This window comes from Pieris brassicae, chromosome 1 (assembly GCF_905147105.1).
Source record: "Pieris brassicae chromosome 1, ilPieBrab1.1, whole genome shotgun sequence".
Lineage (NCBI taxonomy): Eukaryota > Metazoa > Arthropoda > Insecta > Lepidoptera > Pieridae > Pieris > Pieris brassicae.
Genome location: NC_059665.1, coordinates 22,478,555 through 22,494,082, shown reverse-complemented (window position 1 = coordinate 22,494,082; position 15,528 = coordinate 22,478,555). Strand labels below are relative to the sequence as shown.

At 33.2% G+C, this 15,528-nt stretch overlaps 1 protein-coding gene across 1 annotated transcript; it reads left to right on the top strand.

Annotated features, from left to right (window-relative positions):
* The first annotated feature begins 4,013 nt into the window (after positions 1-4,013).
* On the top strand, positions 4,014-9,255 carry LOC123706787 (xanthine dehydrogenase/oxidase-like). Its single transcript, XM_045656232.1, has 5 exons — positions 4,014-4,056; positions 4,974-5,140; positions 5,853-6,010; positions 6,788-7,023; positions 8,954-9,255. Exons 1-5 carry the CDS (start codon positions 4,014-4,016, stop codon positions 9,253-9,255), a joined length of 906 nt encoding a protein of 301 aa, XP_045512188.1.
* Positions 9,256-15,528: the final 6,273 nt, after the last annotated feature.

Sequence of the window (15,528 nt, the reverse complement as noted above, 5' to 3'; positions counted from 1 at the left end):
CTTCAAACTTCTAAACACAAAAATGTTTTTAGATTGAACCACCACATTATTACGATGTATCCGTTTTTTGCTGTAATTAACTATAATGTCCAACGAAGACAGAAAATAATAGTTTCCTCAAAAGTATGTGTTTATCTTTAAATAATTCAAATTGCTCACATTCGTTCATAAATTACCAGTGTAGTTACAAATCACTGCCATCCATCATTATCATTAATCTTAACAATTGACTAAGTAATATATTGACATAACTAATAGAAATATATGTATATAATAGTAACTAGTTCAGAAAAAATAAACTGTATGGATTTTCTATAATTTATTGTCATAAGAAAACCAAAAAAAATAAACACTAATAATAAAGATTCAGGCAAACCGTAATAAAAGAGAACTAAGAATAACACAGACTTACAAACCAAGAAACAGAAGTGACGTTATAGAAATATTATTGATTAATTTGAAAAATGCAGCAACAATTGTATAAGCAGAAGAGACATTCACTACTTTTTCATATCATTCCACGAAAAAAAAATTTCAATACTCAATAATAATTGGTTAAGTGCGTTGCCTCAAAGTTCTACCAGGCGCAATTAATTAATATCTTAATGCTATGCTCACGTTTAGGGATGACACAATTTTTTCATTTATATAAAAAAATTGAACATCTATTGTGTTACCAGAAAATGGATTATACACCATGCTAAACCTTAGTTGTACCAAAAATATCTTAACATGGAAATCATAGTCTATTTTGTCTTTAAAAGTCAAATGACACCGGGAAATGGTTTATAGAAAGGCCTACAATCCCGATCTTCGTCGGCCGATCAGGCTTGTCTAGAAAAACCTCAGCATGTATCTTCATAGTAATAGATTTTTATATTTTTCTAGTGTTTACTTATACAAAATAATTGTAAAAGTATCGCGTTGATACTATAATTTAAAATTATTCGAAGGGATTGACAGCTGTTGGACATTAAACATAGGTAGCGGTAACCATGTTCAACAAATGTCCTTGCCTGCGCAGAAGCGATTTTTAGGTATCAATGGGGGGGGGGGGGGAGGGAGAGTGACGTGTCGATCGCGTGATTGGTAAATCAGTTGACGTTTGTGTCCCGCGCTGTGTACGATGCGCAAACTTTCCCCCACTCCCTTGTTTAATGCTCAAGAAGTTTGCCGGTATCTGTGCCGCGCCTATAACTACCTATGCCTTGGTTAACATAATACTATGTATATCAAATATGAACCGTAACTAATTTATTCATTAATTACGTGACCAAAATTCGTGCTATTTCTAGAGCATTGATTGCTTTCAATACAATAACGAAAAACGTATATTGCTATCACATTCATGATTTCTTAAAGTTTAGTAATTAAAATAATACTTGTTAATTACGTCTTGCATGCAACCCGATTCATTTAATTGGTAACTCAAAATTTTCCACTAACTAGTGGAAAATCAAGTTATTGCAAAAGCTATGTTAACCAAAGACAAATCAAGTTATATATATATAAAAATGAAATAAAAAAAATGCCCGTTGCTTGGCTTGTTCACGATGTCGTTTTGAAAAGATTTTGTGTATATTAAAATAACTTTTCATTTGATTAATTTTAAATATATCAACTATACAATACTTGATTATTTTAATAATCTTTTTTGTTTGGGAGCTGGGAATTTACCCAATATTGTAACTATTTTATTTCTTAATAATAAAGATAACAAAGCGGGAGTATAAATAAGAAGTGTTATTAGTGGAAGCGTCACGAAACAAAGTAATTGTGTGAACAATTAATCGTAATATTCTGTATACAATTTTCACGTTATTTATTCAAATTAATCAAGCAACAATGTGGTTAATGAATTACGTTTTATGTATATCGATTTAAGTTCCGTGATTAACAAAAGTGTGGCATCATTAAACATTGGTTTTCGTAATTATTAAGTTATTATAGTAGTAGTTAATAATATAGTTTTTATAATAAATGTCTATGTATATTTAATTTTAGAGCAGTGTTGGCCTAGTGGCTTCAGCGTGCGACTCTCATTCCTGAAGTTGTAGGTTCGATTCTCAGTGAGGAAACCGGCATAGACCCAAAAAGTCAACAGCGTGCGTCAGGCACCGAAGGCTGATCACCTACTTGCCTTATCAATTTACAAATGATCATGAAACAGATAAAGAAATCTGAGGCCCAGACCTAAAAAGGTTGTAGCGCCATTCTTTTTCTATTAAATTTTATGTGTATGTCACTGAACGCCTCTTAAACGATGGGGCCTATTTGAATTATTTTATTTGTATGCGTTTGGATGGCGCCCTAGATGGTTTAGATTCACAAATCAGACCGGCAGATGGCGCTGCTGTCGGTACTTTCATACTGTTGAATATCCTAATCGCTTGAAACATCATGCAGGACAACGTCTGTCGGGTCCGCTAGTTTTATATATGATAATAACTTAATTCAGATACATTTAAAAACGATTCTATTTCAATCTTCTTTTGGTATATCTGTGTGCCCTGCCAAAGGCCTTCTCCAACTCTCAAAACTGCCACTCTCTGCCATGTACCTGCTGTTTCGTTAATTTGGTCTATCCATATTCTAAATTGTCTCCCTCTTTTTAGTTTTCTGTACCTTGGGCACCAGTTTTGTACTTTTATGCTCAAATTTTCTATACCTCTGGCCTCTTTATATATTAATCTATATATATATATAAATGAATTGCTGTTCGTTAGTCTCACTAAAACTCCAGAACGGCTGAACGGATTTATCTTATCTTAGTCTTGAAATGTTCGTGGAGGTAGACCTTCCCTAGGGGGAAGGTTTAAAAGGCGAGTAAAAATCGAATATTTTCCGGGAAACCCTAAAAACAGCCCTTTTCTATTTCCTATACAAACGTTTTCTAGAGTCAATTTGAACTTTATAGCTATTCAATGAAGTTCATGTTAAATTCTCACTCACTGTTGTCTAAGCAATGTAGGTGTGTTCCTAACGTCAAAGAGTCTATTTGCACTTTGTTATCGCTGCACAAAGTTCAAATTCAATCATATCTATCAAAATAATGTGCGTGTTTGCGTAGGAGGATCGAGGAGGAATCCTCCTCCAAAGTTCGTGGAAGCGAAGATACTTTGGTCACCCGAGCTGAACCTCACACATCACCCTATTATCAGGGTGACGGTTCTGTTTGGGAGAATTTTTTGCGCCGACTACGATCTTTTTGACAGAACGAAGTCTGTCGAGTCCGCTAGTATTTAAATAAATATAATATTATTTGAGGACATTGCGTGATGGCGACCTCAAACTGATTCTTTTGCATTACGGTGCTTGGTTGCGACGGGCATGGTATAGATTATCTTCGATCGAAACAAGTTACTGAACATCAGCCATTTCTCATTAGCTGTTTTTTTGGGTTTTCAGCGCGTCGTAGACCGACAACCTCGAGAGATCTCGATAAACGTATTTCTCAGGACAGGACAAGACTCAGGCATTGTAACAAATCTGAAGCGGAATTATTGATCGATTCATACGAGAGGAAACCTCAAACCAGAGAGCACATAGTTCAGTAGCGCGTTGCGTGGATGACGGGAACTGGCGAAGCAGTCATTTTTCTTTATGGAACAGGGGGCAAACGGGCAGGAGGCTCATCTGATGTTTAGTGATACCGCCGCCCATGGACACTCTCAATGCCAGAGGGCTCGCGAGTGCGTTGCCGGCCTTTTAAGAATTGGTACGCTCTTTTCTTGAAGGACCATAAGTTTTGCAGACCTGACATTGGGATACTCGCAGCCCCGACGTTAAGAGTATCTCGTACTCGTACGGATTTTCGCAACCACGACATTGTGGCCATCATATACCTCGCCATTACGACAGTCCGTTCTTCAAAGCCTCCAATTCTCGCCAAATAAGATAAATATAAAATATACAGTATACAGATACTAACTGTAACATTGTTAACTGGAGCCGATATGAAATCCATGCACATTTACAATTATCCAATAATCCTTGTCAGTCAATCGTGGATGATGGATAGAATTACATTTTGGGTTAACGGAGAATTTTGCTCGGGTAAGATCTTTTACAAATAACAATTTAGTTTACATAACTTAAACGCGAATCTTTTACTCTTCTATTATTCACTAAGACGCGGCCCCTGTCCGGGAGAAAGCCTCCTCCAACTTTTCCATCCTATTTAATTTTGAGGCATCGTCATCCAACTTTTTAGCTACCCTTTCGATCCCGTTTCAACCAGTTCATTCGGTTACCGCATTAGTCCATCTGTCATATGTATACGACCAACCAGGCTCTAGAATATAAACCACTTCTTATATGGAAATTCTATTCGTTTTTACAACTACCAAGCGAAATTAGAGAATTATCAATAAATAAATACAAAGGCATCATTAAAGGTAAATTAATAAATGAAGCTTTTTATAAATTTGACGAAAACTTTTAAGCGATTAAAAAGTGTGGCGCAAAGTTTCTTGTCAGTTCTTCTTGCCCGCTCTACGCCCTTGACTTGCGAATAGGTAGTAAATTTAAATTAACAATTAATTTAACTTCTTTTCTGAAGTTCAAAAGTGTAGTTTGATGTTCGAGTTTAAGTTGTAGGGCATATTGTTCAGCATCAAAGATTTTGTTCTTCTGCGAATATTTTCACTTTTATGCTTAATTACTAATATTAAATAAATCGAAGTTTCGAGTGCTTTAACCAGAACTATAATTAATGTACAAAGTACAGGCTGTTCTATAAACATGAAATAAAAATCTTATCTGTACATACTTAATAAATAAATACAATAAAAAAATTCCAACGTAACCAATATAAAATAAGTAGAGGCTTTCTTCAGATCACTCACATTTCTCTAACCGTCGCTATGTCTCTTTAAAATTCTCCCTCAGTCATTTTAACAGCATTCGGCGACTCCTCTAGTGGTCTTTTCTCAAAATACCTTTTATTTACCCGTTTACATTTATGTTTTTAGCTGGATCCGAGGTGGATTCAGACGAGACCTTGAACGATTACTTGCGAAAGCGTCTTAATTTACGGGGAACAAAATATATGTGCAAGGAGGGTGTATGTGGAGCCTGTATTGTTGTCGCCACTGCGCCTGATCATAATGGATTTAAGAGAACTTTGTCGGTTAATTCTGTAAGCTATCAGCTTCATTAGTATATTTTTTATATATCAGGGTGCAAACGGGCAGGAGGCTCACCTGATTGTAAGTGATAGCCCGTATAAACTCTCATTGCTAAAGGGCTCGCAAGTGCATAGCCAGCCTTTTAAGAATTGTAACGTTCTTTTCTTGTCCTTAAGTCGAACTGGATCGGAAATACATGGTGTGCAGCTCATTCTACATAGTGACTAAATTAGTACAATAGTAAAATTATACTTGAGTACCACAAAGAACGGTTCGAAGACCATTACACAATTCTAACGCAAAATAAAAAGCCTAGATATATTCTTAACACGAATAAACACAGTCAAGGATAAGAATTAGTATGGAAACAATGAGAAAGATTCGAGTAATAACTATTACTTTGCCTTTAGGTTTACAATATGCAGCCAATACTCACAAAAATCTATAAAATTAAAAACTTAACTAATAGATAATATTGCCAAAAATATAATCAAAAAGTCTTTCTCTAGCATAATCCAAGCGAACCAAAAAAGTAGTGGACCAACGATCGGCCGAGTTAAAATATTATGTATCCCATATCAAAATTTATAAATAGTGTTCGAACATTGCATGTAAATTGTTGATGCGTTTGGTACATTTAAACATCAGCCATAATCTAGTCCAGAACACATTCGATTTATAAAATCGATTACAAATTGATTAAGATAATTGAGTTTTTTGCAGTGTCTCATACTAATTTTACAATGCCAAGACTGGGAAATAACGACAATCGAGGGGATTGGTGACAGGCAACGATATCATCCCATTCAGCGGAGGCTGGCCGAGTACAATGGATCCCAATGTGGTTATTGCTCTCCCGGATGGGTGATGAGTATGTATGGGTAAGTATTCGTTAGGAAATACTTTTTGTATGATTTATATTTAATTTGTAAATTATTGTAATTCCGCATAAGTATCGCAATACAGCAAGGAATACACTGCCACAGGGACCAAACTTTATAAATTTATTATTATTATTATATTTATTTATTATTATTATTTCTGAGTGTTTTCCTACAATAAAGTTCACAAAAAACAGTATTACATGAACTATTCAATCTAGTTATTACAATAATTATAGTTAATAAGTCATATTAAGCTTAAACTATGGTAATGTTAGGTCTTAGTGTGTTATTGTGTTGACATATGTTCGTGAGTCCGAGATACCGCACTTGCAGTTATCCACTACACTAGATCCATTAACTCAAAAGGTTTGTTCTCTTTAGGTAGGGTCTTATTCCTGTTGTATCGAGAAGTTTGATCGCCTCAACATTTCTATATAAATAGAAAAAAAAACATTATGTCGCATTAGCCAAATTTCATATAATATTCCATAGAGTATGAGCCACGGGGACACGGTAAAATTAGAGCAGACTCAATCATGGGTCTGTATTACTTTCTTTGTATCTGTTCTTTTCAACCAGAGTCTTTTATTCGCTCTCTCTCTCTCTCTCTCTGACCCAGGATATCCATGTTTTTAACCAATTTTCGTAAGGTATTGAAATCCGCGAAGATAAGTTAGTAATACATATTAATAAATTATATTTAATTGAACCACCTGCATCGTCCAAGCAAGCTAAGATAGCAACTAGGTCTGAACACGTTTAAAATAATTTCAGATTACTTGAAAGCCGCCATTACGACCTTAATCAAGAGGAAATAGAAAATTCTTTCGGAAGCAATAATTGCAGGTGTACTGGTTATAGGTCGATTTTGGATGCGTTCAAATCCTTTGCTAAAGATGCACCTAATCCGAAATTGGAAGACATTGAAGATTTAGCAAAGTTTAAAAGTAATTGTAAAGACTGGTGTTTTGTTACAAGTAAACAATATAAGAAGATTCCATTGAAAGACGGTAGAGTCTGGTACAGGGTTTATAAGGTTGCTGATGTATTTGATATATGGAAACAGGAAAATAAATCTTATATGTTAGTGAATGGAAATACTGGGCGAGGTATGTTGTGCTCTATTTGATTCACACGCAACCGAACACTGTGTTACAAGGAATACATTTTCGGCAGTAATTTACTGTAAAATACACGCAATTGGTCGTATTAATAATATCGCGGGAACAAAATCGTAAAACACTATAACGACTGTTTTAATGTTTTCTCATTTCTCTCAAAATGTTTGCAAAACAATTTAGTATAAAAAATACGAGAATGTTTTGATTCTACGGAAATTATTTTACACAAAATATTAGTACTAATACTCGTTTACCAAATTGTAATTTCCTGAAATAGATCGCAACTAACATAAATATAGTTTTTGTTTAGATTCTAATTCTACCAAATGATCATAAAAGTTAATGCGACAGTTTAAAAAACGAAGAGGGGTATATATCACTGTTTCACCAAGGTCATAATATTTCCGCGAAAAGAGTGTATTATTACGTTCAAACGTTCGCCAAAATGTGGCGTCGTGTGTGCGGTTACTGTGTCGTCCGTAATTAAAAACAGTGGAACATTCGTAAACGCTTTTGCCCCTCAGTCTAATTAGTTGGATTACTGTAATTTACATTTACGTATTTTTTAACTGTTTACTCTAAATACAAAACAACAATGTTAAAATCGTCGATTAGGAAAATTATCATTATTATGAGGAATTATTATGATATTGAAATATTTGTAAAAATGCAGGGAAGGTTTACACATAAATAATATGTAAAGAAAACAACTAAAAAGGACAATTGTACTTTCTTATAAAAAACTGTGTAAGCTTGTAATATTTGATGTTTTTTGTTAGTTTAGAAATAAAAAATTGTCACTTGGTTGTCATATATTTATAACCTTCAAAAATTTGTATTTCAAAGCTGTAGTATGAGGTCCGATTTCTTTGGTCTGTTTTTAAAATGTTGTATTATATTTTGGATCATATATATATATATGTAGGTTCACGGTGTCATCTGCTTTTAAATAAAAATATTTAAAAAAAAAAGTGTGTGTACATGTACACGCGTTAGAAGTTATACTTCTTTGGCGTAACAAAATAAAAATCTTTTGAAGTAACGACACTGACAATAGAAAAAAGGTATTTACTTGATTGAAAGTTTTACTATAATGCATTATCTAGTTTAATAAAGTACGTACTCAAAGTAATATAAAACAAACAAATAAAAAAGTAAAAACAATTATTATCACTTATAATCACAGTAAATTATTGTATTATTAATTTATTTTATAATATATTATAATATTATTTCCCAAATAAATCTGGGAAATCTGACTGACCGTCAGATTTTTTATCGTTATCTGTGGTTTTAAAAATGTGCGGTTATTAAAATGGCGTCGCAAGTGAAGTGGACACGGGATCTGACAACTAAATTGTTATCAGAATACGAAAAACATGCCTGCTTATGGAATTCGTGCAGTGAAGCTTATAAAAACAAAATTCTTAGAGATAATGCATATGCAGACATTGAAAAAACTTTAAACATAAATATAAATGATGTGACCGCTTGCAAAATAATTAGAGATTCCAAATTTTCTACTTGCGATGCGAGTGCTTTCGTCGCTTTTAGACAACTTGTGATGAAAATAGCATAGCAAATATTTATCGGCATCTTAATTAGCACCCCTTTAGTTTAGCATGCTAAAAACCATGCTAATTAGCACGGAATTTATAGCAAATATAAATCAGCCTTTACTCTTACTTTTTAGTAACTTCTAGGTGTCGGTTTTTTGTGACGGTGCGCGCGTGCATCGTAAAAATTTACTCTCTTCATTTTACTCTAACGCGCCAAAAGAATTATAACTTCAAAAACAAAAGCCAATATTCAATTTCAGGTATAATTCCTATATTCGAGTTTCCCCAAGTACTTATCGATATAAGCGCAATCGAAGAATTAAAAACACATTACATAGATCAAAACTTGGTCATCGGAGCTGGGACAACAATTACCGATTTTATGGGAATCTGTAAGAAAATGGCTGAAACTGACGAAGATTTCTCATATACACATAAATTTTACGAACACTTGGATAAGGTTGCGCATATTCCTGTCAGAAATGTAAGGTTTATATATTTAACCCAATTTACTTCCTCACATTCGAAGAGGTTTTATGAACATTTCGAACTGTCCCAGTAACGTAATGACATTTGATTAATATATTATATTAATCAAATGTCGTTTTATAAGAAAAAACTTTCTTCTATTGTTTTCACGGCAATTAAGTTAGGTGGAATCGAAAGAGTCGCAGAAATAACGTTCTGTTCCTACTCAATCTTTCCACTATCACGCTTCGTCTGGGCAAGTTACCAGAGGGTAATAATATAACAGACAGTTAAAAGTATAGTTAACTCTTTTTAACTCACATAAAGAAGAAGAAGAAGGAGTATTACAATGGACGTCCAATTCTTTTTGATTTCTCACATCTCCCACTACATTTTTCTCATACATCTACAACTAATTCTTTCAGGTTAGTTCTATAGGAGGTAACCTTATGTTAAAACACAGGGATATGCAATTTCCTTCTGACATATTTTTGCTTTTGGAAGGAATTGGTGGATCTGTTACTATAGGTAGGTCTAATTATAAAAGTCCAGTAGGTACATTTTTTGTTTTGACAGATAAAATAGACGAAGCACAAAGGTTTCTGTCCCATGTTACGATACGAGACTTGGGATGGTAAAGTTCAATATTGATTACTTTATAAACACCTTTCTATATTTTAAAGAGTCAAACATTTATTTTATACACTAGTTCCGTATAGTGGTATTCAGTGAGTCAATTCATTTGGTATTTGTGTTTTTTACAGCAAGTGCACAGGGATCAATTCAAGCCACACCCCAAGAGATGCTATCAATTGATATGAAGGGAAAAATTATTATTGATGTGAAAATTCCACCGCTGTCTAAGCATTGTAAATTTATTTCATTTAAAGTAAGTAAAATAACATGCTAACAAGTTGTGAAAAATATCAAAGTTAAGAAGAAAAAAGTGACTAATAACTTTGTTTTAGGTTATGTCAAGGTTTCAAAACTCATTGGCCGAAGTCAATGCAGCTTATCTATACGAAGTAGATGTTAAGGATGAAAAAACTATTATATCAGCACGTATTGTTTATGGTGGCTTATCCAAAGACTTCACTCACGCAGACAACACGGAATTATTTTTAATAGGAAAAAATGTATTCGATAATGATGTGTTACAGAAAGCTTTAAATCTACTTGACAAGGAGCTTATTGTAGAAGAAATACAAGTTAAACTTAAGCCAGAATATCGTAAAAAGGCTGCTTTGGGTCTATTTTATAAGGTGCTTTATCTATCTATAAGTATAAAAAATATTTATACCGTAATAATAATTTTAAAAATTTTTGTCTTTCATAAATTTTCACTAAATACAGATAATGTCTAAAGATAGGCTATATAAGATAGTGTAAAATATAAATGGTATTTTCGGATTACAGAGTTTGTTAAACATTATACCTCCAAAATATTTAAATAAGCGCTTTGCATCCGGCGCAAGGGATCTTCGTAAAACAAGACCTGTTTCAAAAGGTTCAGAAGTTTACGATACTAATCCTACATTGTGGCCTCTAAATTAACCTATTCCGAAAATAGAAGCATTAATACAATGTGCAGGAGAGGCAAAGTATGCGGATGATCTTCAAACGCAACCAAAAGAAGTGTTCTGTGCCTTTGTAACAGCCAAAATATTTAACGGAGAGTTCAAAAAGATTGATCCGTCGCTGGCTCTTGTAAGTTATAGTATATTTTAAAATAATATATTATTTATAAATGAATCATCCACGTTTACTAGGCTTAACCCATGATGAGGATGATAGGATGAACCCATATATCACGATCTATAAATTTCAAATGAAAACAATAAAAATATAATTACAGAATGTCCCTGGTGTGATAGCGTTTTATTCAGCTAAAGATATACCTGGAAAGAACTCATTCATAAGTAACACTGTAACAAGCTATGTTAATGAAGAAATATTATCAGATGGAAAAATTAAATTCTATGATCAGCCGATTGGTATTATAGTAGCCGAAACTGAAGCTTTGGCTAATAGAGCTGTTGAATTAGTTAAGGTTACTTACAAAAAAGCTGAAAGAAGACCTTTATTAGAAGTAAGAGACGTCCTAGCAGAGGATCCAAGTCGAATAACCCTATTCCTAACGTTACCAGCGAGAGAAGCACCAGGAGCTGATGTTGACCGCGTATTAAAGGGAACTGAAGATATTTTTTGGCAATATCATTATACAATGGAGAAACAGACTTGTGTTACACGTCCTAGTGAGGATGGAATAGATGTGTTTTCCTCGACACAATATTTGGATATGACGCATTTAATAGTGTCAGAATCGTTGAACATAGAACAAAACAGGTATGAACATACTTATATCAGTGACACTACCTTTGTTAAGCATGTACTATGAACTGAAACTGTAGAACGTGTCGATTTCCTTTTGTAATCCTTTTGGACAAACCGACTTTTCTAAGACGTACTTTTTGCAACTTAAGATACTTTTAAGTGCCGACGCTTCGTCTTCTATTTTAAATATTTATAAAATTTGTATGTGAATATTAACAAAATTTTAGGTCCTGATGAAAAAAAAAAGTTCTTTGTGAACTTTGGAGATGTTTTGTTTAAGACTTAGACTGGACAAAATCTGTGTTAAAAGGCTTGTTAAAATCTGTTTGTTTCCTCATAAACCCATAAAGATGCTTTAATTATTATTTCAGAATCAATGTGGTTATAAATCGTGTTGGTGGTGCCTATGGATGTAAAATTAGTCGCAGTGGTTTAATAGTTACCGCTTCTGCTCTAGTTACTCATCTTCTCAACAGGCCTTGCCGTTTCATAATGGACTTAAAAGCAAATATGCGTGTCATAGGAAAGCGAGTTCCATGTCATTTTGATTACGAGGTATCCATTTCATCAATTCTTCCTCAACAGTCTATGGGTAACATTAACGTCTTTATTAGAAAGAATGAAAAACAATATATTCAGCCAAATCATATAATATTTTATATCACATTCTTAGTACTAATTGTACTTACTTCTTAGAAATTTCCGCAAAAGAAATGAGTTCAAATGAGGTAGCCATTGGACATTTGTTACGATAGACGCATAGAAATAGTTCTTGTTTTTATTTGTGAATAAAACAAATTACACCTAAAGTAAAGCAAGTAAAGCTGAAGATGGTCCATAGATCAATATGCAAAACTTACTCATATTACGGAATAGAATTATTATACTCTATTCTAGCCTAAATAAAAAAAAAACATTTTCACAATTTAGGTAAAAGCTATTCTATAAATTTATCTTTGTCATTTTAGGTTGCCGTCAATAGGTCAGGTGAAATTCAGTACATAAATTATAATATATATGAAGACTTGGGTTATAGGCAAGGTGATTTTATCGGTTTTCTGGTTGTGTCTGCGATGAGAAATTGCTACGATAATAAAAGATGGACTTGTAACATTTATTATGCTTTCACAGACACGACTCCTAATACATATGCAAGAAGTCCTGGTGTGTACACTAAAATATATATTTAATCAATATTATTGTTGGCTAAGGGCACTAATACTGGCGTGTGTACATAAGTCGTTCGCATTAAATCAGACTCTAATATTCTGACAATTTTAATTATTACTATATTAAATGATCATAAAACATATACTGACTTGAGTCTTGACATTTTTTATGTCCTTCTATGCTTTTTCAAAGCATTTTGTGCATAAATAATAAATCAACAAAACACAGTTTAGACATTCATTTTGACACACAGTAAATATTTATTTTAGGTAGTCTAGAAGCTATTGCTATGACAGAGCATGTATTTGAACGAATATCATATGAATTGAATATGGATCCACTAGACGTAAGAATGAATAATTTAAAAAAAGAGGAACTAGAAATGTATGATGTTATAGATACATTAATTAAAGACAGTGATTACCACAATAGAAAGATTGAAGTAGCGGAATTTAATAAGAATAATAGATGGATAAAACGCGGTCTACGTGTTGCTTTTATGAGTTGGCCGGGTCCGGCGATGGTTGATTTCCACATCTTCATATCAATTTACCACGGAGACGGTTCTATTATTGTGAAACATGGTGGTGTTGAAATAGGACAGGGAATAAATACAAAATTAATACAAACGATTGCTTTCATTTTTAAAATTCCGATAAACAAGATAAAGGTTAAGCCATTTGATAATGCTTCTCTACCAAATAACTTTTCTACTGTAGCTAGCCGAACCACACTATCAGTGAGCTTTGGTGCTATAAAATGTTGCCAGATTATTAAGGATCGTTTGGCACCGATTAAGGTAGATGGCGAAGATAACCCAACATGGGAACAAATTATACAAGCGGCGTATAGGCAAGGAGTTAATTTGCAAGCAAGTTACCATGTCACTACGGCCGACCAAGACTCACACAGATCTGCAGGGGCTGCTGTTGCCGAAGTGGAATTGGACGTACTGACGGGAGAGTCACAAGTACTTAGAGTAGATATTGTTGAAGATGTTGGTACGAGTGTCAATCCAGAGATTGATATTGGACAGGTAATTGACTTTATTTTTTATATAGATCAGGCTACATATAGCCAACTACGCTTAAAACCTATGACTATTTTTATATAAACCTTTTTAGATTGAAGGTGCTTTTATTATGGGACTTGGTTATTGGACATCAGAACATATGAAATTTGACATAAAAACAGGTGAAACATTGATAGATCACGCTGCAACATACCATATACCTTTAGCAAAGGATATACCCATAGATTTTAGGATAAAACTTAAAAGAAACCATAATACTATTGGAACTTTGGGAAGTCGTTGTAAGTTTTAACTATCATAAATGCATGCAAACAATAGCTGTGACACTATTTAGGAATTAAGAAAGTTCAGCTACGGAATATATACCACGTTCGTCTGTATAACAACACTTGACACACTTTTTTTAATTAATAAATATTTAAGACTAAAGACTGAATAAGGTAGTGAAAACTGTTTCACCATTTATTAAAATTTAGATGACTTGATACTCCGGAATCGGGCAGCCGGTTTCCGTAAATTGTTCTATATTTGTATAGTAGGCAATCAAAATATGTTATTTTTTCACAGCGGTGTCTGAGCCAGCTATCTGCTTAGCTGTGAGTGTAGCTTTTGCTTTGAAAGCAGCGATTTCTTCCTCCAGGGAAGATTCTGGCTACCCACGAAACGAATGGTTTAAAGTCGGTGAGACCTATCGTATTTTTTTGTTTACTTAACTGGACTTATATACGTTCAATATAACCACAGCGCCATTATTTGAAATCGAACAACAATAATAATGTTAATGTGTTTATATTTTCAGATGGCCCATATACATTGGAGGCTAATGTTTTACATTCAAACGTTAAGTTGGATGAGTTTGTGTTCCGATAACCATTTACAAAAAAACCGCGTACTTGCTAAAAATTCGGAAGGACGTTCTAGAATTCGCGCTACCATAAAAATATTTTTTTGCAACTATAGACATGCGTAGCTATGGGGAGAAATTGACTTTGCCAATTATGCTCATATTGGTATACTGGAATTATATAGAAAGAAACACCTATTGTATGGCAATGCAGGTTTACAATAATTTACAAAATCATTCAAATATTGTATATTGTATTTTGGAGAAAAATTATTATTCTATTAATGCTTGACACATTATAATTAATATTAAATTGATAACGTAATAATATATTTTAATAATGTGATGATGTATAAAATAATATAAGAATTGACTATAATCTATTGTAATATATAAAATTCTATGTAAAATTCTAACATTTGAGATAAATTTGCACGCAATTATGTGTGGCAAAATATGCGAACTTTAGATTGTACCACCATAACATTTTTGTACCATATTCTTGAAAATAAATTATTAATATTATTATTATGTACTCTACTAGTAGACTAAAAGCATACTTAGAAATAATAACTGATGAATGATGACTGTATATAAATAAATATGTGTGCATCAACTTAGTATGAATGGATGATACTGATAAAACGAGAATTCATTTATATGTTTTAAAACAACGTGTTTGCATATACAAGAAAATATGGCATCACAAATTGTTCATGCATCAATTACATAAGAATATAAGAAAGCTAGTAAAAGAAAAAATTAAACTGCAACTACAAAATAAAAAAAGTAATAATAACTAAAACTAAATAGAAACTTAAACCTTAGTTAGAGCGTGGATAACAAAGTTTCGGTAAGTTGAAAGCTTGTTGTAATTTTAATTGCATTGGAGACACATGGTATATTTAATCAATAAACAGTTCTTTACTAGCGTAGAAATACAATCGCTGAGGGCTACAAGCTATGCAAGCATATGACAAGGCCAC